A 27434-nucleotide genomic window follows, 5' to 3' on the forward strand; every position below is an offset into this window, starting at 1 on the left:
GTGTGTGTGTGTGTGTGTGTGTGTGTGTGCATGTTGCAGGCTAATCTGAGACAGTTGCTCTGCAGCTTGTTTACATGAAGGCCACCATGGAAGCACTAATATTAGCCCTCAATCTACCATTTCCTCCCAGTTGACAGTGGCGTCTCTAGAGTGCTGAAAATATCTTACTGTCACTATGAGTTATTGTCTCATGCTCCACACTATTATAGCAAATACTTGAAGAATACTAAAATGTAAACATCTGTCTTACTGTAAAATGTAAGCAAGATTATACACATCTGTGAATACAGTAATGCCAAGTAGTGAACAAAGTATTCAAACCTTTAAGTAATATTAGCAATACCACAACATAAAGATAGACATGCAAAGTAACTGTAGTAACTATACCTATATAGAAGAAGAATATTTTACTTAGAATGTAGAATTTACTTAAATAAGTAAGTTACACATAGAAAAAACATTTACCACGAAGTACGTTTATATAAAACCAGGTAACCACAGGAGTAAACTACAGGTGTGTTGTGTTTCTTAAAGATAAGCTCCAGCAGATTACAAATTCCATCACATCATCTCACTGAACTCCCTGTTCTCATGTAATGTCCTGAGTAAATAACGGAGGTGTCCCGAACGTAACGGACGTAAGAGGATAAACAAGCACCACGTTGACATCCGCTCACAACAAACAACAATGAGGGCAGTCACGTCGCGCTCGTCTTCCTCGTCCCGGTCCCGCCCTGCACCGCCCACAGCTGCTGCTGTCATCCTGAGAGCAGTGTATCATCATTCCAGCCTGTCCATTCAGCCTGCTCGGCCGTGCTGCGTTCAAGGGCTGCACATAAACATAATCTGTTGTTGTTGTTGTTGTTGTGGCTGCTGTTGTTTTGTTTTGAAAGCCGCACGATGCAGGTTTGCGCTGCAGTAACTTCACAGTGACGAAATAGTTGCGGAAAGAAGTTAAGCAAAGTGAAAGCAATCTACATTCAGTGAATGAAAATATAAAATACGTATAAAAACTAAGTCCTGTGAGAGTATGTAATTCATGATGTTTAGTATTATAACATATGTCCCCTTCATTATGTCTGGCACATCAACATCACATCAGAAATGTCCTAATTTTTCAGTGGTGAAATGTAACTAAGTACTTCAACTCAACTCAGTTACATTTTCCTGACAGCTATAATTGTAATTATTAATTTTGCAAATTAAGATTTTACACACACACACACACACACACACACACACACGCACACACACACACACACACACACACACACACACACACACACACACACACAAAACAAAACAAAACAAAACACACATGATGTATTGTCATATCTTTAAATACCTGCTGACACTATAAGGTACTATTGATCTATCACAAGGGACATCCCAGTAGAAACCGGGCCTTGAGGGCCCCTTTAAATTGGCTAATAATGATTTACAGCATTTTCACTTTCAGCGCTTTTTTAAAATTACTTTTATTAACAGCACCAGTGTTTTTTCCTGTGTAGGAGTGACCTTTGATTTACAGGAGTGATACTGTGGGATTACAGCCTGCCTCTGAAGAGCGTGCTGTTTGTTTATCCTTGCCATAAGGTTAATAAGGAATAATTAACGGCCAGGATATCTGGGTCACAAACTAATTCTTCACTAACTATTAACAACACTGCAGACACTGAAGGAAGCTGTATCACAGTGCTCCAATTATGTGTCCAAAACAAACTGTCAATCATTGAATATATGGCACAGTATTCACTCCTCCCAGCAGTGCAGTGTGTTTTGTCCTGCACTGAGTTAATTAGCTGTGAGTTTTCCTTGGCTGTGACTGAATCTCTAACTTTGAGGACACGCGGTCTGTCAAACATCCTTCACGCGCTCACAGTCTTGCGACCGTCTCCTTCTGAAGCTCCACCTGCCCTCTGTTACACCTCTCAGATACTTTTTAATTCAATAGTTAAAGATTTGGGGAAATAAGAAGAACCTGGACAATACTCTCATAGTTGTGTGCTGGATCTCCTGAATGGGTAGAGGTTATCTTCACTTAAAGACTTGAAATAGGGGGGAACAGTTAGCTCTCTTCTTGGCTGTGCGGTAATAAAATCTGCCTACCAGCACCTTTCAAGTGCACGAATTAGCGGGTTATATCTCTAATTTCTTTAGTACAAAAGATGATGTAGTGTAAAAACAACTCAATTTTGCAGGGGTTTAGGTGCTGCTGCTGCTTGTCAAACCCACAGTGACAGCAAAACTAGATCAGTGAACACTGAAGGTGCTAATAGGTGGATTTTGTTCAGACAGAGCCAAACAAGCCATTTCCTGTTTCCAGTCTTTGTGCTAAGCTATGCTAACAGGGCTTCATAATCACCATACAACCGCAAGAGTGTTATCCATCTTCTCAGTTAAGTACCAGCAATGATGCACATTTCCCCAAATACTACACATCCCCATTTGTATTTCCACTGATGTCCTCTCTGCCCTCATCAACAACATACCACCATCACTCATATCTATTTCATTTTTCAGACACCCCACCCCCCCACCCCACTCCAATGATCCAAACAGCTGTATCCACTGTTTATATAAACCCTATTGTTCTGCTGTGCATCAACTAAATTTTCTGTGTGGAGGATGTTGTAAACAGTGTCCCACTTGTGACACAGCAGGGGCTGCAATCACAGTTTTCCCTCTGTATGTCACAGGACACGGACCTCCTCCCCTTTAATACATCCAGGAAGGAAGCCCGTGACGAGGATCGGGCTTTTAATTTCACTATTAGGCTCCAGTAATTCCAATCAACATGATAGGAACTCGCTGAAGCTGTGGGTTGAATATCTACTTGATATTCCACTGTAGTTAAGTCTGAATCTAGCACTGTGCAGCCTTACCCACCAGCTGAACTGCTGTCATCCTGACCTCAAATATTTTCCTCAGGAATCAAAACAGAGGATGGTTAGGTGCAGTTTCCACTGTAGCCACCGGTCCAACTCCAACAGCAGGCTGACCTGCTGCTGCTGGAATGTGTTGCTCCTGCCAGAAATAACTTCATGATTTGGTGGAATTTCCACGTGCATGAAAAACTAACATATGGAAGTGTATTCAACATCACAGGCCCAGCAAAACAACTGTTTTCCAGTGTAATCAAATTTTCATCTCATCAAAGCGATTCCTGGGGAACACCAGTGCGAGTACAGTAGCACAGATTTACACATGGCACAGTGTAAAAACCCTCTGAGAGTGCTACTCCAGCGTTGTTCCAGGGTGTCGTCAGTACCCACTGTGCCTTGGCATGTTTACTGTGTCTAAAATTGGTGCCGGTGATAAAGACATTAGCGCTACTGTGGATAATTTGACCAACAGTGACAGCGGCTCTAGTGGGATTAGCTAAAGTCCACTCGCTGTTTATCTTTTCTTATGCAACACAGAATGCGCTCAGTCAGATGCATGCTGTTCATTCATACAACCAACACCCCCTTTGTATTCAGCTGTGTAGCCTGATAACTCTTCCCTTTTGGCACAAAAGGGCAACTATCCATATCAGGTTGTCACTTGACTGCATATAATAATTTGTTCTCATTCAGTCACAGTGTGAATACATGCATGAACACACTTTAATGTGTTACTAGTCTTGTGCCTTTGCTTTTCCTAGAAAAGACAGAAGGTTGTTCATGCTTTTTTAAGACACGGCCCTTTAATAATTACACAGACCTATTTGTCTCACTGCTTTGAGAATGTTTCAGCTGACTGCCAGCATGGTTATGTGACTTTAAACAATCCAATAAATATTTTTGATAGCAATTAAGAAGATGTACTTATCATGTTGTCATATTTTATGGATTACGCCGTCTGCATTAGACAGGGAAGAAATTCAGTCAACGGTGAAGACTTCAGGAGTGTGTTCACATTTTGTATTTGCCCAGTTAGTTTAACCTTTGCCCCCAGGGGCCCACGGACCAAGCAAACACTGTTATTAAGGCTTTACTGTTTAATGATGACTGTTATACAGCAGGAACATTAACCCAGCCTGGTTAGTCACTCAGTAACAGCCTTATCAGCATCAAGAGAAGCGAGGACAGTCTTATCATAGCAGTTACTGTACCTTATTGAGATAATCATAACTGAATATAGGTCGGGCTGAGGAAAACGTCCCATCAGAACCACGCAGGCGCAGAAAGCACCACTGCTGGTTAAGTCCCTCTGTAAAAATCCACTGTTTGTTTGTCTGTTGACCTGCGGTAAGGTTCATACACGCACGCTGTAAAAGGGCTCTTTCTATGGTTAAAACCACAAAGTAAAATAACAAAGTGGTTTACAATAACAACGTGGGAAGGGAACAAGATATGTCTGTTAAACCAAGCAAGAAGAAATTAGACGTGATAGAAAACATGTGAAGTATTTTTCACATGGTACCTCACAAGAAACAGGAGAAACTAAAACTGGGCCACAGACTGCTTGTAATAATCGATCTGAACACCACAGCTAACCTCAGAGAGCAAGTGATCAACCTCTTTGTTAGTTTTACAAAAACATTTCCCAGTAACTGTCATGCAGCATTCATGCTGTTTTGCTTTTCACTGAAAGTACAATGCAGGCAAACCCACTCATTACTCCACATTACATGCCTTTTACTACGTGACTCGACACACATTTCGCCTCATGTGCGTCTGAATCACCCATTCTTCTTACAAGTATGTTGCATCACTGTGGGAGTCATAACTGCTTGAATCCACCTCAGGGGAGGGCCATACAAAGACTCTGGGATGGGCATGTATGGAGTAAAGGTGAGGAGCGAGCAGGTGTCAGGAAACATAATCATACTATATTTAATGTGAGTGCAGTTGCTGTACAGGACTGAGCAGTGGTGGAAGAATATTCAGATCCTTCACTACAGTAAAAGTACTAATACCATACTGTGAAAATACTCCGCTACAAGAAAAAAATCCTGCAATCAAACCTTACTTAATTAAAAGTATGCATTACCAGCAGAATATACTTAAAATACTCATTTTGGAGTAAAATTGTCCCTGTCAGCCTACTTTTAACCACTTTATATACTCTTGGCTGGTTTAATCTACAGCACTGCATCATATTCTATAAGATGATCATGTGTTTGTAGCGGCGTGTATACATTATCTGCCTCTGAGATTTAGAGACATTAAGTTGCACAAAATGGAAATAATCAAGTAGAGTAGTACAGTACATTCCCCCACTGGGATTCAGCATTAGTAAGTGGAATGGACGAGCTTTGACGGTCAGTGTTACATTTTCTGTCTCTTATTATCTGCTCTGTTTGCAGTGAACAGCAGTTCATTGTGGACATGAACTGAGAGATCAAACACACTTGGACTGGATGACCCCTGACTGCCATACAGCACAGAGAAGATCCAGAGGCCAGGACAAAGTTTCAGCCAGTGCTACTACTGCATGTGCACTCGTGGAAGAAAGAGAAGAAGGAAAGAGGAACAAGACCAATGAATTACACAAAAAAAACAACATCTAAGTCCAATGTTCCTTGAATGTTCAAATATTCAAAAGTTTTCCAGTGTATTCCCTTCCTGTCTGCATGCTGTGTCCTTACACCACCTCATCACATCATCGATTTATATGTCTTTACTTCACACTAAGCTCCCTGAAATCACTCTACAGAATGTTACCAAGAGTAATGATAGCTTTATTTGTATAGCACTGTAAAAAAAGAAAGAAAGAAAGAAAGAAAGAAAGAAAGAAAGAAAGAAAGAAAGAAAGTGTCTCACAGGCTGATTCTCTTTTTTTCACAGGTTGAAAATCACAGATTCACAGATGAAATCACAAAGACATTACAGTAGACATAAAGGGTGAAGGCCACACCTGAGGACTGGAGGAGCTCTGGCCTTGTTTTGCCTTGTAAAGTCTGCCAGCTGCTCGTATGAACACGGCAATCAGCAAGGTGAAAGTCCACTACCTTTATCAAGCATTGAGACACTGCGACCCACATATTCTGCACTAAACCTCTCACAATCTTTGTTTCACAATTGTGGCTGGACAGGACCTATGCAGTCAGATGCATGAACACACATGCTTGGGGATGCTCGCATTTTTATTAATGGCCAGATGTGTAAGATTTTGCCTGACATCCGTCCATTTTGCAATGTATGACTGACCTGAAATTAGCATAGTGGTTATATTTTCCCCTCCAATGCGCCTATTGTCCAGTGCGTTCCTATCGAGGGCCTCACATTACAAGCCCACAGTGCGGCTATTGTATCTTGACAAGGACCTTTCACACACTCATTGCCAATACTAGCACTTATTGGCAGATTCACAGTGTTAACAGCCAGATTCTTGCAGGTGTGGAAATTTCCATGGAGAACCCTGCACTGTAGTACATGCTTAGGACGTGGATGGATCTGGAATCACAAACCAAGAGGATGCTGAGCGATGCATTCATACACACAAACCTAAGCACTCAGATTATTTGTACTGTGTGCACGCTAAGAGGTGTCATGGCACAAAGAGGCCTTTCAACACAGGGCATTATTTCAGATTAGCTATCTGTTTGAAGCCACTTGTTGAGGGGATTGTTGCAGATAACACGTCTTGCATGTTTTCCCTCAGAGTAACATTTGTACAGCAGCTCACACGGGAGCAAACTGTCTCTGTTGTGGTATTGATTATTGCATGTGTGGGACAAGCTAACTTTGATTAGACAATAGCAGAGGCTATCAAGGAAAGATGGTATGATCCAAGGAGAGGGAAGGGCTTCCCTTCGTACACACTTATCTCCTCTTGGCCTCAAATCAAGGTTGCTGGCTGCCTTCCTCGTTCTTCAGCTTCGCTCAACCACAGCTGACAGCGGCTCAAACACTTCTTTATAAAATGTCAGCTGCTGGGATTGTGAGAGACTGTGAAACAAAAAGAGGCGTTCGGACCTTGACTGCTGCCGTTGGAGTGAGATGAATTATAGTTTGCAGCGGACTGGTGTCCAAAATGACAAGCAGCCGTGCCAAGATCCACACCCTGTCTGGAGAGGAGCAGCTCTTATGCCAAAGTGATTACCACCTGACCCAGGTGTGATGATGACACAGTGACAATACACACAAAGGGGTGTAACAGATTAATTTCACTTCCAGTTAAAGTGTGGCTGAAAAAACCACACCCCATAACAAACAGGCGTATTACTAGAAAACAGAGACGCAGAAGTGAGTTCTTAACAGGAGATAAAAAGAAATGGAAGAATCCACAACTAAGTATCACACCAGCCACTGCTGGTATTTCATATTTAGAGGAGGGGGCCTGACTTTCTTTGCCCCATGAGTCGCTGTCACCAGCTTCCTCGTCATGCAACCGCTGGAAACAGGCTGCGTTATCAGTCCCACAGCTGCTGTTGCCCAATGAAGAGCGCAGTGGGGAAAGTGGGCCGGCCTGCACGCCCCCAAGCCTTTATAAAATTCCCTCATACATCCGCCTTTCGCCGCACGTTATAAACAAAGCAACGCGTCTGTCACTGCAGCAATCTGCGCCGTTTCTTAGAGAGGAAGGGACAAAAAAGTTTTTGTGGACTTTTTGTGTGGGGGAGCGTTCGTCTCAGGACAATCAGAAGTTAAACCGACAGGTAGGTTTGCCGCTTCAGATGACTAACTTGCGTTCTTGTTTTTATGGTTTTGGAAGGTTTTGACTCGCAGCATGTCTGAGCGCGTTGATGTTCCTGTTTTGCGGCGCAACTCCGCTGAAATGCAACCTTCAAAAAAGGCGTTATTACATGCATACATACTTTCCTCGGGAGGGGGTTTTGCATACTACTGTCATGAGGTGCCTTTTAAAGTAGGGTAGGGCACTCCTGTGTGAAGCAAGGAAACAGGTAGAGGATCATATCAACATGCTTTTTACACGTGACACTTGAAGCACACACACGCGCATACACGCGCACAAGCTTTTCTGGAAAATGTTGTAAATATTATGGGAGCAATAACAAATCCTCTTTGCTTTCTAGCATTAAGAAAACAAATAAGCATGCATTAGGGTGAGGGTTGGGGGTGGTGCTTGTGTCTAGCTAAATCAAAATATGAAAAATATTGATATTTAACTTCAGGAATTAGTGGCAGTCTGCCAAAATATAAAGCACATCATCCATTGGCTGCAGCCAAAATGACACAGCATCCTCAAGCGTTCAGTCCTAAAAGATCATGCACCTGATCTCCTGACCTCAGCTGTGGTGACACAGGAGGCTCCATCTCCCAATAATGGTGTATTTCCTGAAACCACCCCTGACCCCTACTCACAAACTTCCTGCAGCAATGGAGACCCCCACGTTTTGCTATCTTTTACACTCTGAAAATGTAGGTCTTTGTCAGCTTAGTCCAGCAGGCCTGCTGCCGCTGCTGCGCTGATATTTCAGAACCAGGGATTTGACAGATTAAGCGAGTTCCCAAAGATTAGAGAAGCAATCATTGTTTCTGCAGATGGATGCCGCGGGCTTGTGGATTTAAAACTATATGGAGGCGATGGAGCAAGGATGGCCTGGCCTTGATTCTGCCTCCCAAAATTGAGGCTCTCTGTCCAAATCTAATCAGTACATATGCTCCTCTCCCTCAGCGAACAGAGGCAGAGTTTGAGCTCCTGCTGTTTTGTAACCGTGATGTTCTGGCTTAGAGTAGTGTTTCATATCTCTGGATTTACTGTGGAAAAACAAGCACTTATGTGTCACGTAGGCCTGCATCAGTGTTGTTGTTGTTGTTGTTTTCCCTCAAAGCTCATACCACCAGAAGTGAAAACACAGGCTTTTCAAAAAGTCAGCTTTTGAGGAATCAGCAATTGAAACCTAATCGTGAGAATTATGCTTATTGTCAAAGGTTAAAAGAGCGATGGATCATCAATTGGATGACGAGCAGAATAATATGGTCTTATAAAAGCTTTCAGTCAACGAACTCTGGTTGAAAAAGTGAAACTGTACATAGTGTGTATACTCTATGCAGCTGATTTGGGCTACACATCTCAGATCATCCAAACCCTATATCCTCCCCCTGCTTCCTGTTCATGATTGCATAACACACTCTCACTTCTGCCAGGCCAAAGCTGCTTCACTGAATAGTTTGTTTTCTTCTCCCACAGCCTGACACACACACACACACACACACACACACACACAAAAAGACAAAAAAACAAAACACACACACACATCTCAGTAGGGAATAAGCATGTAGGAACTGGTTCAACATGGTTAAAGACAGTGTACGACTGTTGCCTGTGACACCAAACCAGTTTGGAGTGAGGCCAGCTTAAAGAAAACCCCCTGCTGCTGCGGCAACAGAAAATCCCTGTGAGAAAAAGATGTGCCGCAAAAACATCACTTCCCCTTTAATATGTTCTTTCAGGCATTTGACAGCTTACTGAAACTCTACAGATTTCATTAATATGGAAATTTTTAATTTTTTCCATGCCAGTCATTTGACGTGCAACTCTCTATCTGTGAAATGAATTTGACTGATCGTTACATCAGAAATGTCAAGACAGCTGTGCTCATATCTCACGGCTTGGAATTAGGGTCCTGTGAGGCTAAACTAACACCCCCCCCCCCCCCGTCCCCTCCCTCTTGGCCAGGTGAAACATTAGCTCAGCAAGGCGAACAGTACAAAGCACACCGCTGGTGGAAACAGCAGGTGACCTAGTTGCCTCTCTCTCTCTCTGTCTCTGTCTCTCTCTCTCTCTCTCTCTCTCTGTCTCTCTCTCTGTCTCTCTCTCCCTCGCTGCTGCCAGATGCTAACAGGTGGTGATGGTGGCCAAGTAGAGGAAGTCTGCACTGTGTGTGTTTGTTAATGATCTCTCTGGATTGTTTTTATTTTATTTTGTTTGCAAATAGGCTCAAAAATAGTCTTAGAGGACCCCCCACACACACACACCCACACACACACACCCACACACACACACACACACACACACGTCCATACATGAACTGATGTTCCCCCTTTTTCTAATCTGAAACGCCCTGAGCTGTTTCACTCTCCAGCATCATGAATGTGCCCTCTCTCACATGGCTGTGGAATCTCAACGGGGGCTGATTTCTTGTCCACTCCAACAAAGCTCCTGCAGTGTGTTGGCGGCCATGTTTTTGAAGGCCTCGGCAGAAAAATGAACCTGTTGTTTGATACTCCTCTTCCTCTGTGCTATTGTGAGATCCGGCTGGCTCCGGTCTCTGTTCTCCCAGACAGAGGAGCATGTGTGTGTATGTGTGTGTGTTGTTGTCCAGGGCGTATTCTGCCGGACAGCCGTCATCTCCACATTTGAAATGTAATGAATCACTTCCTCGAAATAGACCGCGTCGCTCTGACGGCCACTCTGCTGTCCTGTAGATTGATTCATCTTCTGCTGATGGCTGTACACAAAGACACACAGAGAGCCGGAGGGCACAAAACAGATGGAAGGAGTCTGGAAAGCGCAAACACAGCGACTGTAACCAAGCTGAAACCAAGACAAACAGAGAAAAGTGGCAGAACTCGCAGGGCCTGAACGCCAGCAAAGGGATGAAAAGAGGCTGGGGGGTGCGTTGATGGGAACCATGGGTGCCCGCTGCTCCTTATGCATGTTTGTGTGTGCGGGTCAGTGAAGGCCTTCTTCAGCAGGGGGAGACATGGGGGCAGGGTCCTGGCTCTCAGGAGCCACCGGTGCCAGTGGACAAAGGGCCCTCTTAACTGGCTAATTTGATTTGCATGCAGAGCTGCAGCCTGCCCGCTCTCCATCATGATCCACAGCACAAGCTGACGCCTGGCTTCTCCTCACCCCCCCCCCGTTCCTCTCTTCTTTTTTTCTCCCAGTTTCCCGCACTCCCTCTCTCTGTCTATCCCTCTCTTGTTCCTCTTGAGTTTTTCTCGTCGAACAGGGCGTTAGTGTTCTTTCTTTGAATTATGTTCCCAATCGTGAAGCTATCATCAGGGAGGGAGCGCTTCAGTTTTCACTTCTGTGGGTAGTCAGCGCAGGCTGTCTATGAGACTTCAGTTCGCCTGTGAGTATCAAGGTGTGGCCCTTTATGTTGTCCACATGTTAGCGCAGATCACAGCGCCAGTCACTGCATGCTCCCGTCTCTGTACACCTCTCTGTGCGTGTGTGCGTCAGGTCTCCAGTTCACGTCTCTTTTTATTAGCTTTTCATGGATAAGAAACACTCCCACGCCAATGTTCAAACAATATATCATTTTATTGTCTGCAAGCCGGCCACCTATAGCCTGCCAACCTTTGCCACACCTGTTTTAAAAGAGGTTTGAGCTTCAGGGAGTAAAACAATACCAACTCAGTCATTTAAAAGGACGTGCTTAATTATTCTGAGGAACTCTGAGGAAAGCCTTGAACAAACTTTTTTCCCACATCTTATTCAAACTTCCTTTTGGATAACCGGAAGCATCTGAAAGGCTCAGAACCACTGCAACACAGGTTGAACAGGTCACTAACTCCTATGACTTCTCTTACCAGCAGGTTCTGCAGCTCTTTGAAATGGATGACATCCAGGTCGTTGAGTCCAAACCCCTGCTCGTTGACAGGGAACTGCCGGTATGTGTTCTGAACCGCGACAAGTCAAACAGTGTTTGAAAAGACTTGTCAGAAATGTGTTCTGACCTGCTCCAGTATTGTGATGCTCAGCATTACACGATTAATACCTGACATGTTGCTTGTGTGGTTTTTCAGTACATCTGTGGTTTAATCCAGTTGCTGCATGCAGTGTAAGAATGAATGAATGAAGAAATCCGACCCATCAAGGCCACATAAAACATATTTTAGGATCAATTATTTTGGTAATTCTTCAAAGGAAGAACATAACATATGGCCTATATGAGTCTCACAGTGGATATATGAATTTATGAGTCATACCTCTGTTGTTCTTCCATAATGTTAGGTCAAAAATGTCCTAATTCTACAAAGAACATAGTTCAATAATTTGTCCAAAACTACAAAGCGGTGCAGTTGAAGCGACACTCACATGACAGAGGTCATATAGCCATGAACATACAATCAGCAACAGGCTGACGCCCTCAGGATATTAGATTATAGCATGTTACACTGTAATTGCATTCGTTTTATGTTTTCATCACTCTATTCTTTCCTTGCAGGGCTTGAGAGAGGCTGTGCAGCAGCTTGTTATCAAGGTATGTTTGCACACACGCGAAATAACATCCAGCATTTATTGCTCCTGCCAGCTGTAAACCCACTTTTATAATTTGAAGCTCGTGTTGGCAAATGATGCCAGTTCCCGGTTTGTGCACACAGTCAGTTTTATTCTATATCTTCTTATTCTAGCTTGTCTGGTACCATCTAGTGGTTGATGAAAAGAAATACTCTAATCAACATAGCTGTCGACTCCTTTATCTTAGTGATGACCTTTCATCCGCTGTGATTTTATTAGAGCTGGAATCTAATTGGGCCTCCACTAATTCAGTCAGCTGCAGAAAGTGATGAAACACACTTTGGGCAGGATTTGTATGATAACACAGCCACAAAATATCAGCTTTTTCACTCTCCTCTCGAGCACTTTGACATGCACAGTTGTGGTCAGTGCATGGGTGCTGCTGAGGCTGGGGGCCTCTCAGCACCCTGGACAGCGCTCAGACTCTTGATCTTAAAGGTACAGTGTCAGTATGAAGTACACGTTCTCCCATCCTCAGAAATGTGTTGACCTTTACCTCAAACATAACGACTCTGGTCTGCGAGGTTTTTTTTTGCCCATAGTGCTCTCCTGACTGACTTTGATGTTACACTGAAGTATCCAGATAGTTAATGCATATGCACAAACATCGCTTTTCTAGGAGTTTCCTGCGTGCAAATACTTACATTCACAAATACAAGTGTGCACTTCCACACGGGCACGCTGCAGGATTATCTTGCCTGTGTAGCTTAGGCGCTGTAGAGGCGGAGGGTGGGTGGAGTGCGGTGAAACCTAAGATGTTTACGTGTGCATTGCATCCAGTAAATAGGCTATATGCCATCCTGGATGTTCCTCCAGAGAAGATCCCATGCAGTCAGAGCTGATTTGGAAACTACCCAATAGGACATGTTGAAGTGTGCCAGACCTGCAGGTCAGGTCACTATGGGGCAGATTTGTGTTGTTTTTTCAATCTACAGACAAACATTATTTTGGTGAGAGTATAAACATTTATGGCTGTATACAAGCATGTTTATTCTATGGCAACACTGTTCTGACATCTGCACCAGTATGTTTTCATAAGAGCAATATTTTCAGACAGGAAGTTGCACTCAAGAATGTCTGTCTTATTTTAGAATAAAAGTCCTCAAATACACACATCCACCTGTAAATGAACATTATTTGTGTAGTTTGGGGATAAAAGGATTTTCGGAAATTGTTTCTGATTTTCAAAAGTCTCTCTTTGCCTCTTTCTAGCCACGGGAGACAGTTTACTGGTGTGTTAAATAAAAAAAATATAGTTTCAGCCATTAATTTGAAAACATTTCCTTGAAACACTGCTGAATAATGACTGCTGCCCCCCCCCCCCCCCCCCTCATTCATTCAGATGTTTTCCCATTGATCACACACCCATACCTAGTCATCATCTCAGCTCAGTTGCCAATGCCCCCTCTGTCTGACATTGGCTGATCCAATTTAGGGATCTCTTCATCTAGAGTTAGCTTGTTTTGACCAGCCCGCAGGCACCATGGGAGGCCAGGAGCTTAGGCCAACTGGTAAGCAGCAGGGGTATAAAACGCAGCTCTCAGAGCAGAGCTAAACAACTTCAGAGGCTTACCAGCATTCGGATCTATAGCTCAGGGAGCCACTGCGACTGCACTTTTTCAGTAGCGAGCAGCATTGGACTCCTCTCCTGCAAACATGGTTCTGGAGGATTCTGATGTGGAAATGATTGTTGCTGAGATTGAAGTCAGCGTGAGTAGACTAATATTCCAATGTTCGTGAGTAGTTTCTAGTGGATTTGTTGGATTATGCCGCTGCTGTCGGAGCTCTGAATAGAGAATCGTTTTTCTATTTTTGTTTTGTGGCTTATTGGAAGGAATGGACTGGATTTAAATAAGTGGATGATCTTTTAAATGGTTTTACTGTTTTCTAGTTTGGTTGGAAAGTAGTTCATCATTGCAAAGTGAAATGCATGAATGAAGATCCTGTGTGGTTATTTGTAATGGCAGTGGTTGTAAATGTTCAGGTTTGACATATCACTCTGTTGCTGTAGTGCTGAGCTGCATCTTTTTGAGCTTTAAAAGTGAACTCCTTGTTATGTTTATTTTATTTTACTTTATTTTTTTCAATTTTTTATTTACCTGTTATATGCTAAGCCTGGCCCTTTTTTGCACCTGTAGGAGCATGATGTGGAGACTCCTTATGGAAGAATCCACTGTACGATGAAGGGGGTCCCCAAGGCTGACAGACCAGTCATCCTCACCTTCCATGACATTGGACTGAACCGTAAGCCTGTCTCCTTATTCAGCTCTGCCTCGGTGAAACATGTGTTGTTGTGCCCAAAGCCTGGGCTGTATTGCTAAATCTGTTACACTACGGTACTCACAGATTTTTATCACAGCGTCAGACCTTGCAAGGCCTGATGAGGCACGACATCTGAATGTCCCACTTATCAGCCAAGGATCACTTATCCACCTCCACCTCCTCTTTTTCTAGACAAAACCTGCTGGAGCACGCTCTTCAACCATGAGGACATGTCAGAGATCATGCAGCACTTTGCCGTGTGTCACGTTGATGCCCTCGGGCAGCATGAGGGAGCTAACACCTTTTCCACTGGGTGAGCCAGACACACAAACACACAAACAGGCAATGTATGTCAAGCAGTCTGTGACCTTTGACTCGGCCGGTAGATCACTGCGGATGTACTTAAGACGACCTAATTTGACAAGAGTGTTGTTGGGACAGGTGTTATCGGCCTAATCGCTGCTTTGATGGTGGGACTTTGCCTCATGTTAATGCTGCCTGAACTGAACATGATATGGAAACACATATAGCTGTTACAGGCTGATATGAACAATAGGGAACAATACAAAGCAGTGATTAGATGGTGTTTATTATTATTATTCTTATTCAGTTGTTAACTAAACAATATGTTTTTTGCTTCCCAGATATGAGTACCCTTCTATGGACCAGCTCTCAGAGACCCTCCCCCTGGTGCTGAAGCACTTTGGGTAAGTCGAGCTGCAGTTTTCACACTCACTCTTCACACTCAAATTCAAGATATTTTTCTAACCTGTTGTTCTAACAGTATCCGTGTATGTTTGACTGCAGGCTGAAGAGTATTATTGGAATGGGCATTGGAGCCGGGGCCTACATACTGACCAGATTCGCTGTAAGTTTCCCCTCTCAATCAGGCTTAATAGTTATGAGTTTTAATCATTTTCGGATTAGCAGAGCCAGCTAATGTGTTTCTTCTTTTTGCTGATTTTGGCAATATAATGCTGCTTGAGCCTGCTGAGCCAGAAAAGCCTCAGGAATGTTCCAGATCAGCTCAACACTAACACTGTGCTCAGTGGGAAGTCTCACTCTGTTGACACAAGGCTGACAGAGATACAACTATTAACTCCTTGCTGCAGCCTTCTCTGGAACTGAATTAATTGTGCATAGCTGCACAAAATTGTTTTCTTCTTTAAAATGTACTTAGCCAGGAAATCCTCTTTGACATTTAAATTTATATCCATCCTGGCTAAGATAAGCAGCAATACCAACGAGTTACAGCCACACAGAATATGCCACAAAATCAGAGCAGCATTAAGCAGAAAGTACCCTGAAACACTGCTGACCTGAATGCAGTTTTTGCACATATATTTAGATTAATGCAGCATTTTGTATTTCGCTCAGTTGAATTGAATTTTTCAGTAACAAGTAACGAATTTGATGTTGTGTGTGTTTTAGCTGGACTACCCGAACATGGTGGAGGGACTGATGCTCATCAACATCAACCCGTGTGCTGAGGGATGGATGGACTGGGCTGCACACAAGGTAACACACACACACACACACACACACACACACACACATAAATAGCTCAAACATACACTCGTACAGTAAAAAATTGTCTGAAAAACAGCACCAGAAGCTTGCTGGAAACAGAACTTTATCCTGCCAACAAAAATGCTGTTTGAAAGCTAAATGTAGATTTCTGTCTGATTTCAGATCAGCGGCTGGACTCATGCCATGCCGGACATGATCATCTCCCACCTCTTTGGAAAGGTACAGATTCTCTCTTTGGATGTTTACCTTAATCTCACTCCTCTGGTACAGCAGATTAACAGATTTTGTGTTTGGTCGCCACAGGAGGAGATCCACCACAACCAGGACCTGATCGGAACGTACCGCCACCATATCCTCAACGACATGAACCAGTTCAACCTGCAACTCTTTGTCAAGTCCTATGAAAGGTAAGGAAAACACATAAAAGTCAGCTCACTTGTCGCTTTCACGGATAGTAGAATGAATTTTTTACTTGGAAGTAAAACTGAAGATGCAACAAGTTGTATAATCTTCACTTTTAATTAGCAAAAATTGGAATTTGTTTGAGATTTACTATAACATGTTTCTCCTCTACAGTCGGAGGGATCTGGAAATTGAGAGGCCGGTCCCCGGCAGCAACGTCAGAACTCTCAAGTGAGTTGTCATCAAGCAACAATCAAGCATCACCTGCTTCGCCATTTATTTAAATCACAGTATCTTTTGTGATACATCACCGTGGCTGCTCTGTAACTGAATGTGTTTCCCTCGTCCAGGTGCCCTTCTCTGCTGGTGGTTGGCGACAGCTCCCCTGCTGTGGAGGCTGTGGTGAGTTGAGACACGATCTCTCGACGTTCACACAGCCATTAAAAACAAGGCTCTGATGCTAATGATTAGACTTCCCACCGCCGTTAACCCAGCTAACGTGTGCCGGACGTGTTTTCCGTTCACTTCAGTCACCTGTTTAAACCCAAGAGATATGCCAGATTAAAACACCTGAAGAGGGCAGTTTGACATGATTTAGCAGAGAAGAAAGTTGGGAACTGAAGGTGATTCAGAGTAGATTTAATCTGCTGTTACTATTTTCAGCTCAGGGAGGCCAAACAGCATTACCGATTTGTTAGCATTTATTAGCCACAGCCAGCGATAAGAAGTGGTACATTAAACAGTTATTTCATTTCAATTTATAGATTCAATCAGCTAAATATGATCACTAATCATTTAAGATATGTTACTGACTGGTTTTATTTGCACCCACAGGTTGAGTGCAACACCAAGCTGGACCCAACAAAGACTACCCTGCTGAAGGTAAAGGCCTGCTTTTCTCCCTCCATCCTGCCCTCCCTCCACCTCCTGTCTCATACCCTTGTTGAGATTATAATAGCCTTGATGGAAACACATCGGCTGATAAGATTCCACTGGCTCAGCATTTACTCGGTGACATATTAACCAAGGGTTAAGACAGCTGAATGAGTCCTCAGAGGCAACGTGCGTATGCATGTCGCCTCTGAGGACGCAATCTGCTGCAGTTGACCTACTTGTGCTGGCCTATGGCAACCTTTTATGATCCACAAGTGAAACCAAATGGCTGCTGGAGCTAAAATGGGTGACATTTATTGGGGTTAACTGTTCGGGGTCTGGAGGAACACTGAGTGGAGGCAGCAGGGGACAGGGTGTTCGGCATGTTCAGGTGGGACATGTGGAGCGTAATGGGGGTTAATGGCGTGTGTCCACTGCTGTGCAAATGTACATGCACCAAACATGCTAAATGCTAATGCCCTCTTTTGCGTTTTCCCTCCTCTCTCCAGATGGCAGACTGCGGAGGCATGCCCCAGGTGGACCAGGTGTGTACGTCTGTGTTTGTGTGACCGAAACAGAAAAACAGAAAGCTTTGCGAGACACCGTTAATGTTGTAGAGCCGGCTGCACAGGGCTGGATAATCGGCGCAGAGGGTCAGGTGGACGGGTGGATGGCATAAGAAGGTTACGCTTAAGAGCATTAACAAGTGGCAGACATGAACCACAGTTGTCAGGTTGTAATCCTCCACCCTGCGCAGCACCTGCTCATAGCAGCTGTCATATCGCAGACCCTGCGCCGTGAGCTGCTGGATGAGAGATTGAGTCTGCCAATGTTATGTAAACAAGTCTAATAATTAATGACAAGAGGACTAATCATCTCCCTCCTTGTGGTTTCCTTCTCTGCAGCCTGGCAAACTGACAGAAGCTTTCAAGTACTTCATTCAGGGCATGGGATACAGTAAGTATTTGAGACATGCTGTACTTTTGACTTTGGCAACATCTCAGGAGTGGTGAGGTTAAATTCGCCACTACAAATATATACTGTGCAATTATAACCAGCACTCTGCAAAAGATGAGTTTTCTGCCACCTTGTGGTGAGATGAAGATCTTTGGCCTCGCGGTCTGCACTCCCCTCCTCGCCACCTTAGTGTTGGTTAATAAATGACTCATGGACTCGCTGGGGTGTGACTTGATGTTGGACTGAAAGTCAACTGAAGATGTTTATTGCAGTACAGAGTCTACAGCAGTGGATTAATTACCACCACTCAAATACAATTCTTGCATTCAAAACTGTACTTAAAAAAAGCATCTCAGTATTATCAGTAAAGTTAACCTAAATTATGAAAGTAAAAATACCTTCTACTCAGGTAAAGTTATATATTATAACACTGGATATCCACTAATGATGCATAAGCATGTAAACAGCTCTTGAACAGCTATTTTATAATCTGTTAGATGGTTTTAATTGTATTCATGATGCGCTTTATAGGTTTTTTAAATCTTTATCTGCAAATGTTATGGAGTAGAGGTACAGAGTAACATGAAAAGTACCTTGAACAAGCACTTCAATAATCTTTATGTAAAACAGTGCATTCACAATATCCTCCTCCTCCTCCTCTCTCCTCAGTGCCCTCTGCCAGCATGACCCGCCTGGTCCGTTCCCGCACCGCCTCCGGCTCCAGCGTCACCTCTTTCGACGGCAACCGCTCCCGCTCCCACACCAGCGAGGGAAACCGCTCCCGCTCGCACACCAACGAGGGCAGCCGCAGCCGCAGCCACACGGCCGAGAACCAGCGCGGCCGCTCCCACACGGAAGGCTCCATGGACGGCACAGCCAACAGCAATGTGGACCAAGCTGTGCCCAAGTCCGCCGAAGTGTCCTGCTAAGTGAGCCTCCACCCTCGTAACACCGAAACCTTTCAAGGTGCTTTCGGTCTGTGCTGCGCTGCCTCTAACTGACACACGCATTCCTACGCACGTACACAGCGATGTGTAGAGGGAAATAAGATAGCATACCTGGAATTGAAAAAAAAAAAAATAAAACGCACAACGGACACTCAGCTGCAGACTGTTCGGAGCAGCTGAGATTCTCCAATTTGAAAATATGTCTTTTCAGGGAGAGGTCAGGATCAACTCTTTGTCAGTCTGAGCTCGTTGGTCAGGTGAGTGTGGAGTCAGGGGCAACGCAGCATCTGGGGACACCGAGGCGCAGAATGTCGGAGAAAGCTGTGGCAACGAGTACACCAGCTTGTACATGTATCTCTCATAATCTCTCATACATATAAAAAAATGTTTTAATTTCCATTTCTGCATTCCCTCGCCCTGTTTTTATCCATTTTTACCACATTGACACAGCTTTCTCAAATACACCTGACTGTAAATGACTGTTTTCTGTTCCCACTGTAATTGTTTGATCATTTATTCTTTACTCTCCATGTCTGAAGTGTTGTCGTTTGTACGTAGGAGCAGATTCGTGAATGTGGATAGAGAGCGCGGAGGCACTTGGATAAATAAAAATGGGAGTTTGCCTCACAAATTGCTACGTAACTTTGAAAATTAAGGGACAGACTTCAAGTATATCATGTATATACAGCAAACGCTATTGTTTCTTCTTGCCAGTATCCATTATCCTCAAGTTTTTCAAAACATTCCCTGTTATTTGAACAATTAGACAGGCTCACTGGTGAACTTTAATCTTTTCGGGAATCAAATGATCATTTTGAATCCACTACAGTGAGACTGCGCGCTTTGTCATTAATTCTGAAACACAAATTCATAAGCTTTTACATCATATGCTTTATTAATGGATCATGGCTTTTTTTCTTCTTTTTTTTACGATGATTTCTATGCAATCAAGCACAATGGAACAAAGATGTGCCATGGAATTGTTCACTGTTTAGACGTGATGCTCCTATGTGGTTGTGGATTTTTGGGTGAGTGAAGTGATAGGTCCACATGTTAACATGAGGATAGCCATAGAACTTACCTGACCCCTTCTACTCCTGTATTTTACTTGCACTACAGCAACATTTTGCTTTGTAGAACACATACACCGCTTTGTAAAGATGCAATGCACAACTGTCTAATGCTGTAGAAAAGCATTAAAATGACATAACAGTTTGTATTTATTAAAAAAATGACAATAAAAAAACTTGTAACTGATCATCCCTGATCCTGTCATTATTGCATGTTTAAACCTAAAAGGCTTTGTCTTTGGCATCTCAGTCCATTTCTGCCTTTTCATTAACATTCATCATAAAGTTAATTTCATGAAATATAAAGGAAAATATATACACTTATTATCTAAGCTGACGTGAGTTTAAAGACAGACAATGACTGGCTGTTCTTGAAAGCATCTCAAGAACATTGCATGAGTTATTACATATGCAAAAAGCGACATAAATAAATAAAGCCTTTAATATTTCACACACTGGATTTTTTTTTCGTTTGCCAGGCATTTCTTCAAATGTTCCTCAAAGGCACATCATGCTTCATGAATCCATTCTGGAGACACATTTCATATTTACAGATTTTTCCAATAGGAAAAAAAAAAAAACATGAGAAAATCCCTTGTACATTGTCATACACATTACAGACACAAAACATTGCAGAAGAAAAGAAGTCAGAAGAAAGATGGGATGCTCCCGCAGGCCGACAGCGTGATCGACAACTCTTAGTTCATGACTTCTGGGTAACCATAGTAACTCTCCAGATCGGCAAAGATGTCATTGGGGTTTTTGCAGCTGAGGTTGCAGAAGCAGGCCTGGACCCACATCATCTTCCAAGTGAACCCCGTCCCATTCGGACACTCGAACTCTACGTCGATGGTTTTGGACTTGTAGGGGATGCAGCAGCGCTCGTCCGTGCAGACGCCGCAGTATTTGGGCCTGTACGGCTTTTTGCTGGTGCAGCCAGAGATGGTGAGGTTTGCAGGCAGTTCTTCTCTGTAGATGTTCAGACATTTCTTTCCGGGCTGATGGAGGAAGGGAGTAGGGAGATGTTAAGTCTGGGAACCTTTTAAACCTCCAGTTTTTATCGTATGACTGCTTAAGACATAGAACAGATTTGCCACCTTGATGTGTTTGGTGATGTCGACCTCGCAGGGCCGCAGGTTGCAAAGGCGAGACTCTTTGACCAGCTCACACTGCTCGTTGGCGTTAGAGATCCTCAGGGACAGGCCGCGGCCGCAGGTCTTTGAGCAGGGGCTCCATGAGGTAGTCTGGGTAATGCAGTTCTTGTGCCAGCTCCTGGTCTCAGCTGGGGGAGCTGGATCAACATAGAGAAGTTAATTAAAGACATCGTGCCACGTCACTGTTCATTTTTGATGGTTCCAACAAAATAAAGAAGTAATGCATAAAATGAAGAAAACATCAACATTATGATTTAAACTGACGACAAAGGAAAGACAAAAGCCCTAAAAACTGATGAAAATGTTCTGAGAGGAAGGTGCAGGGTAGCAGATTTGGTAAAGGAAACAAACTATCCTAAATGGGCAAAGGTTTTTTAACATTACCTATTAACAAGCTTAGGTTTGGGAACTGTAATCCAGTGGTGCTGGAGCCATTTTGTCTTCAGCGGCCTGCCTTGGTTTCATTTTAAACATTTTTATTGAGGACCAGTTGAAGAGAGTTCCTCTGTTTGTAATAATTTATCCTGAGAAACAGAGGATCACTGCGCCCCCGTCCACTCTCTCTGCTTTTAATCTAAAGCCTTATGTTGTGCCTTCTAATCTGGACCTGATTAGTTTTCTTATGCAACACAAAGAAATCTTCGTTCACATCATTCCCTCTGCAGCACTGCTGCACTTATTGACCAGAAACTGGACATGACCCAAAAACAGTGTGCGGGCTTCCACAGAAAAAGGATTGGTCTGTCCCTGCACACACCCACACACACACCCAAACATCAGGATTCTCCCTGAGCTGCAGATGTTTGACTGCCAGTCTTGAACACAGCTGCAGCTACATTTATCAAATCCAATCATAACCATCCACTACTGAAAAACATTACATACATTTTCTTTCTTTTATGAAAATAAAAGATCATCTACTCGTGAACAAAATTAGTCATATCCTCCAGATCACAGGGATCCTTTGAAAGGCCTCCTGAAACCAGGGATCAGTTTACATAACCATGCTTATAAAGCAATGAGACAGAATAATGAAGAGTCCCTAAAAGCCCAGTAATGACAAAAAATAAGCCCTAGTTTATTCCCTAGCATTACCTACTTTTTGTGCCCTCTTACAATACTTGAAGCGCTCCCTTTGATTTCGCTTGCCTTGATGTTTTCAGACTCAACTATGAACTGTATTCAGTGAGCTTGAAGGGGATTTGGCTTTTCTATTAGGAATTGAAAAAAGTCAAGAAGAGTTTGCGAGATAAAGCCCAACTTCACCAAGCATTAGAATATACTACCCCATCCTAATATATATACATGTATCTCCAAGGCATCCTACCCTCTACTGCGTGTCGTGGCGCTGTCTTGCGCCCTCTTTTGGGTTCATCACAGATCCATTTCTCACAGCACTCTCCCCGGACTTTGACCCGGCGTGGGGTTTGGCACCACACCCGCGGAGGCTGAGACTCTGTGCACAGCGCCACACAGCCGATGGCACCGTTCACGCACACACACTGGTATTTACAGCTGGGCTTGAAGCTCTGCCCATTACGGTAGATCACGCCATCGTGCTCGCAGCCTGTTCCCACCATATCTGGCAGAGAGGAATGACAAGCAGTCACATAATAGACAGACTCAGAGGCTATATCAACGTTTTTGCATTTATAACGCAAAGAGTTATGAATTAAAAAATATGCAACATTGTAGGATAAATGACATTGTGGTTTGACTCTTCCTGTTACAGGCAATGACTCTGGCCTGCGGTCACATGGGTCTTGGAGTCTTGTCAAAGCTGGATCCAGCACACCAGAAGGTTTTTACACCTTTGCCTGGCAAGAGAGAGCACTGCCTGTGATGCAGACAAAGTCCTCTGGTCCAGCACAAAAGCATGATGCTGAGACAGAGTGAATCCCTCGTCTGTATTACTATATCACTTGTAGAAAGGACAGCGCACAATACGACCTGTGCGCTGCCAATATACATTTTAATATGTAATATTAAATAAATGCAATGTTTGTTATACACATCAGAAATATTTTTCTGTAGCTACGTGCCCTGAACACTGAGTGTTTGGATTCTTTGATGTTGTGTGCAATGACTGCTCAGAAGTGTTAAGATGATGACTGCAGGCTGTCTGTATGATTTGAGAGCACTGTTTGATAGTGAGCACAGATAAAACAGGTTTGAGTGCTTGATTTTCCCTGAAGAGTCAGAGGTTTTGTGAATGTAGCTTGCAGATTTGGTTTTAGTGTTTAGAGTTTTGAGAAACGTGTGGAAGGTTTAAAGAAATGTGCCTTCGCAACTGAGAAAAACGGTTAAGTCAGTGTTGATATGGCAGTGAGTACCTGATCTGCTCAAATCCAACCCAGTGAGTGAAGGTAAAAAACCACATCAGGAAATAAACAGAAACATTTGCTGCTGTGTGAGTTTGTTTTGTAGGTTTTGGTGAGTGACACTTACATGCACACACTCCTTTTTCGTACCTCGGCTTGTCCGAGCTGTAGTCACAGTACAGTCCCTTATGGTAGTCGCATGTGTCTGCCTCATTGCACACCTCGCCCACCTGCCGGGCGCAGGCCTTGCAGCAGTCACAGCCGTCCATGAGGAGGCTCACACCCGGCGGACAGCTCGGGGTGACCTCGGGACACTCGCAGGGCCACTTGCAGTACTGCGTCCGGTTGTACAGGTCCACAGCTGGGGATGTGACAGCTGTGGCAGGCGGCATGGCAGTGGAATTCTGGGAGTAGGCCTGAAGAGAAGAAAGCGGATGAATTTAGCCTGAAACACAGGCTCAACAACAGCTCTCTTGCAAATAAAGGCAGCATGATGTATACGTAATTAAAATATTGTGTTTTTCTTCACAGTATGATCAATTCCCTTCTCATCTTTGCACCATCATGAATAAAGCTTTGTTGCAAAAAGTCACACGCTTACAAAAAAGGTACTCTTTCTCTGTGTTTGAGCAAAAAATCAAAATGCCATCTTTTATTACAGGAAAGGTATTTGACCTCCTGTAGCGGGGCAATATTCTCAATATCCTTAATCCCAAATTCTTTCATATCCAGCCCTCTTTGGTCTCAGAAACTAGCTGATCCCAACACTTCTGCTTGACTAGCTTCATGCATGGACTACATGGCAGCCTGTTAACGTCTGGCCATGCTGTGCAATAAATCAAATAAGACTCTAAAAATGAATTAAACACCCAGCGGATGTAATCTCATTTAATCAACAACAACATCTGGTCTTGTATGTGCTTAACAGTCTGGAAGCGCTCCATCATCGTGTTTAAATCCACACCTGTGCCAAACAGTTACGAAAATCCTGCCAATGAGACTTAATCAATGTCTCCCCCTCAGTGTACAAGCTGCTCCATGAAGCCAAGATCACACAGTAGAGCGCTCGTAAAGGCAGATGTTCTCACTGAAACAGGCCACATGAGCCACATTAACAACTTAGTGCGTGGAGGTTCGTGTTGGACAGTGGATACGTGCAGCAGAGGGAACTCTCTCACAACAAATAACATTTTCAGAGGCCATATTCAATTCTGCTTGTTTTGAGAACACTGTGTGCTTGAGAAAAAGCCAGATGATTGTCTCTGGGTCGTCGTTTAGTGAGCGAGATGCTGAGCTTGGCTGCTTAGGCAAAGAAAAGTTACATCCTGTTTGTGCCACAACAAACTAATACAGATTAAAGTCAATTTTCATGCAGCTCACATCAAGTAATGATAAAATCATGGAGGAGCTTTATGATTAAGACACACTGCAGCTGTAGTGGACACCATGTCCATCATAGTTACTAGACTCGTCTGGACAGGGAGGTCCAATATTGCTGTATACTAATAAATCATAATTTGATCCATATGTTTGGACAGCAGAGCGCTGCACTTTAGTGAGGAGCTTCTGATCCATGCAAAACACACACTCACACATGCATACGCACACAAACGTCCGCGCACACACAATGTGCAATTAATTGTGAGGAAACATGGTTAATCATCTTATGCAAACCTTACCCCTATGTCACATCCCTGAGCTCTTTTTCCGCACTTCAATGGAATTATGGTGATATTAATAACTGCTGTGCACCATGTTGAAAGCTAATGCAGATAAATGAGTTTTAATCACGGCTGTGCCACTAAGCCATTCCTCAGAAGAGTTAATTTAGCCCGCAGCTATCAGGCTAATTTACAGGGAAGAAGAAAAAACGGCAAACACAGCTAAAAAAAAATAAAACCTGTCCATCACCCTGACAAGGAAAGGAGGGTATTATTCCATAAGTTAATTATGAAAACACGGGGTAAGCCTAATGCAATTATCATCGTGGAAGCATTCATCTATGCTAACAAAATTTAGCCTGATTTTATTTGAAAGGTATTTCATCATCATCAGGAAAGGGGCAGAAGGACAGAGCACCTAATGAATTAGAGAAATGTTTAAGAAAACCTGAGCATGAGAGATTAATCAGATGACCTCAAAACATTCGGACTTTCATAAATGTAGGCTTAGGTATTTGTGACACACCCTTCAATACAATCATCTTTGTGAATGTCTTCCACTGTGACCTCAAATAGCTGTCATGTTTTGATGACAGACAGTTACTGAAAATGTTTTTTCTCTCCGTTGTGAAAAGGGCTGATGAGCCTCCTTGCTTCCCTTCTGATTTGATTTTTTTCTGGTCACATGCGATGACCCCTGATCTGTGCACAGGCATGGACAGCGAAGTGGGAAAACGTTTCAAAATACCCCCACAGTACAGCCACAAAAAGGCTGTTCAACATCTAACCACGAGGTGGCACTAAAACATAAGAAAAGATGGAGAGTGACGCTCCAGCGAGGCAGCTGCAGCATCTCACTGCAAGCTTAACCCCGAGGTGAATGAAGGCTGCAAAATGACTTCTCATCAGAGATATCAGACATATTTAGATGGAATAAAGGGAGTCAGGCCAAGCAAGCTTGACCTGCCTCAAGTGAAGACAACCTTCCATACAGTAGGCCAACTTTGAATGATCTTTTTGGGGCCACATCCACAGATAAGATTGAAAACTGCGTGTCTGTTTGCAGGGTGTACCATCAGGAGGATGATATCTGTTAGGCTACAGCAGGCAATCAAAACAAGTTCATGATAAGGTCACTTTAATAATTAAACATTAAGCATCCGTCCCTTTTATGAGGAACTAACTCATTTTTGATGTCTTCGTGAACTTCATTGCCCTACAGTCCCTACAGAGATAGAGGCTAAACAAACACTCTATAGTCTTAGAGTAAGAGTTAAAAAGTCATATAAGGAAGTAGAGGTATATGAAAGTTATCTAAAGGAAGTTTTATAGTAGCTTCTCATTGTGTACGAAGCGGCATTGACTTTTAAATACATGCTTCCAGGATAACACTCTTTCACCTCACTGCTCCTTTGCACCCTGAAAATGAGATACGCATGCAGCCTGAAGATTGAAAAGATTTTTATTTTAAATAAATATCTATCCCTCCATCCCACCTGTTGAATCCCGGCTGCTGTTAGAATCCACAACAGGAGCCAACTCATCACTGATGAGGAACCGCAAATGCATTGAATCCAGAATTAGTCCCGTTCCAAACGCTCGACGCGCCGCTCTGCGCAGGTGTGCCGCATCCTCGTCCCGTCGCTGCCAGCTGCGCGCACCTCTGTCTCTGAGTCCGGATCGCCACTGACAGCCTGTTAAAGAGTCCGGGCTGACGTAAGGTCTGAAAGGACGAGCCCCGCATACTTCTGACAGGGGACGGATTTTTTCCCCCCTTCTCTTTCTCCTCCGCTCCACTTTCACTCGATCCTCCTCCTCGGAGCACTGGTAACCCCGGTGGTTAGGGCGTGTCTGGAAAGCCAGAGACACTAAGGGCCAGGCAGAGGTCCCTGTGACACTTCAGTCAATGCTGCTCGTTTAAGATTAAAAGACAGGCACGCATGCACGTGTATGTGCATTAGAGCTTTATTAGTTGCTTTAATTTCCATGTTGAGAGACCCTTTCCTGATGCTGTCCCTGTGAGTGATTACAAAATCCAGCCAAAGCTCACATGAGAGTTCAGCAAATCAAGTGAATGTGAAGTGTTTTAAGTGTGAAATTCCACCTTCCCTCT

At 43.6% G+C, this 27434-nt stretch overlaps 2 protein-coding genes across 4 annotated transcripts; one reads left to right on the forward strand and one right to left on the reverse strand.

The window, feature by feature from the left end:
• Positions 1-7347: 7347 nt before the first annotated feature.
• ndrg1a (N-myc downstream regulated 1a) lies at positions 7348-20373 on the forward strand. Of its 3 annotated transcripts, none has more exons than XM_076754535.1 (16): positions 7348-7588; positions 11436-11513; positions 12071-12106; positions 14283-14388; positions 14599-14719; positions 15051-15113; positions 15214-15274; positions 15838-15924; positions 16099-16155; positions 16240-16343; positions 16513-16569; positions 16689-16740; positions 17173-17220; positions 17721-17756; positions 18117-18168; positions 18838-20373. In XM_076754535.1, exons 2-16 carry the CDS (start codon positions 11457-11459, stop codon positions 19095-19097), a joined length of 1197 nt encoding a protein of 398 aa, XP_076610650.1. In that variant the 5' UTR covers positions 7348-7588; positions 11436-11456; the 3' UTR covers positions 19098-20373. The 3 variants fall into 3 exon arrangements, with proteins under 3 accessions (XP_076610650.1, XP_076610649.1, XP_076610651.1); XM_076754534.1 differs by having other exon boundaries at positions 7351-7588; positions 11439-11513; XM_076754536.1 differs by lacking the exons at positions 7348-7588; positions 11436-11513; positions 12071-12106 and adding an exon at positions 13687-13854.
• ccn4a (cellular communication network factor 4a) lies at positions 20314-26991 on the reverse strand. The gene is made up of 5 exons (XM_076754537.1): positions 26818-26991; positions 23788-24076; positions 22667-22921; positions 21283-21476; positions 20314-21183 (listed from the first exon to the last, which is right to left on the reverse strand). Exons 1-5 carry the CDS (start codon positions 26863-26865, stop codon positions 20884-20886), a joined length of 1086 nt encoding a protein of 361 aa, XP_076610652.1. The 5' UTR covers positions 26866-26991; the 3' UTR covers positions 20314-20883.
• Between the last annotated feature and the right edge of the window lie 443 nt (positions 26992-27434).

The sequence above is a fragment of the Chaetodon auriga genome, chromosome 17 (assembly GCF_051107435.1).
Source record: "Chaetodon auriga isolate fChaAug3 chromosome 17, fChaAug3.hap1, whole genome shotgun sequence".
Taxonomy (NCBI): Eukaryota; Metazoa; Chordata; class Actinopteri; order Chaetodontiformes; family Chaetodontidae; genus Chaetodon; species Chaetodon auriga.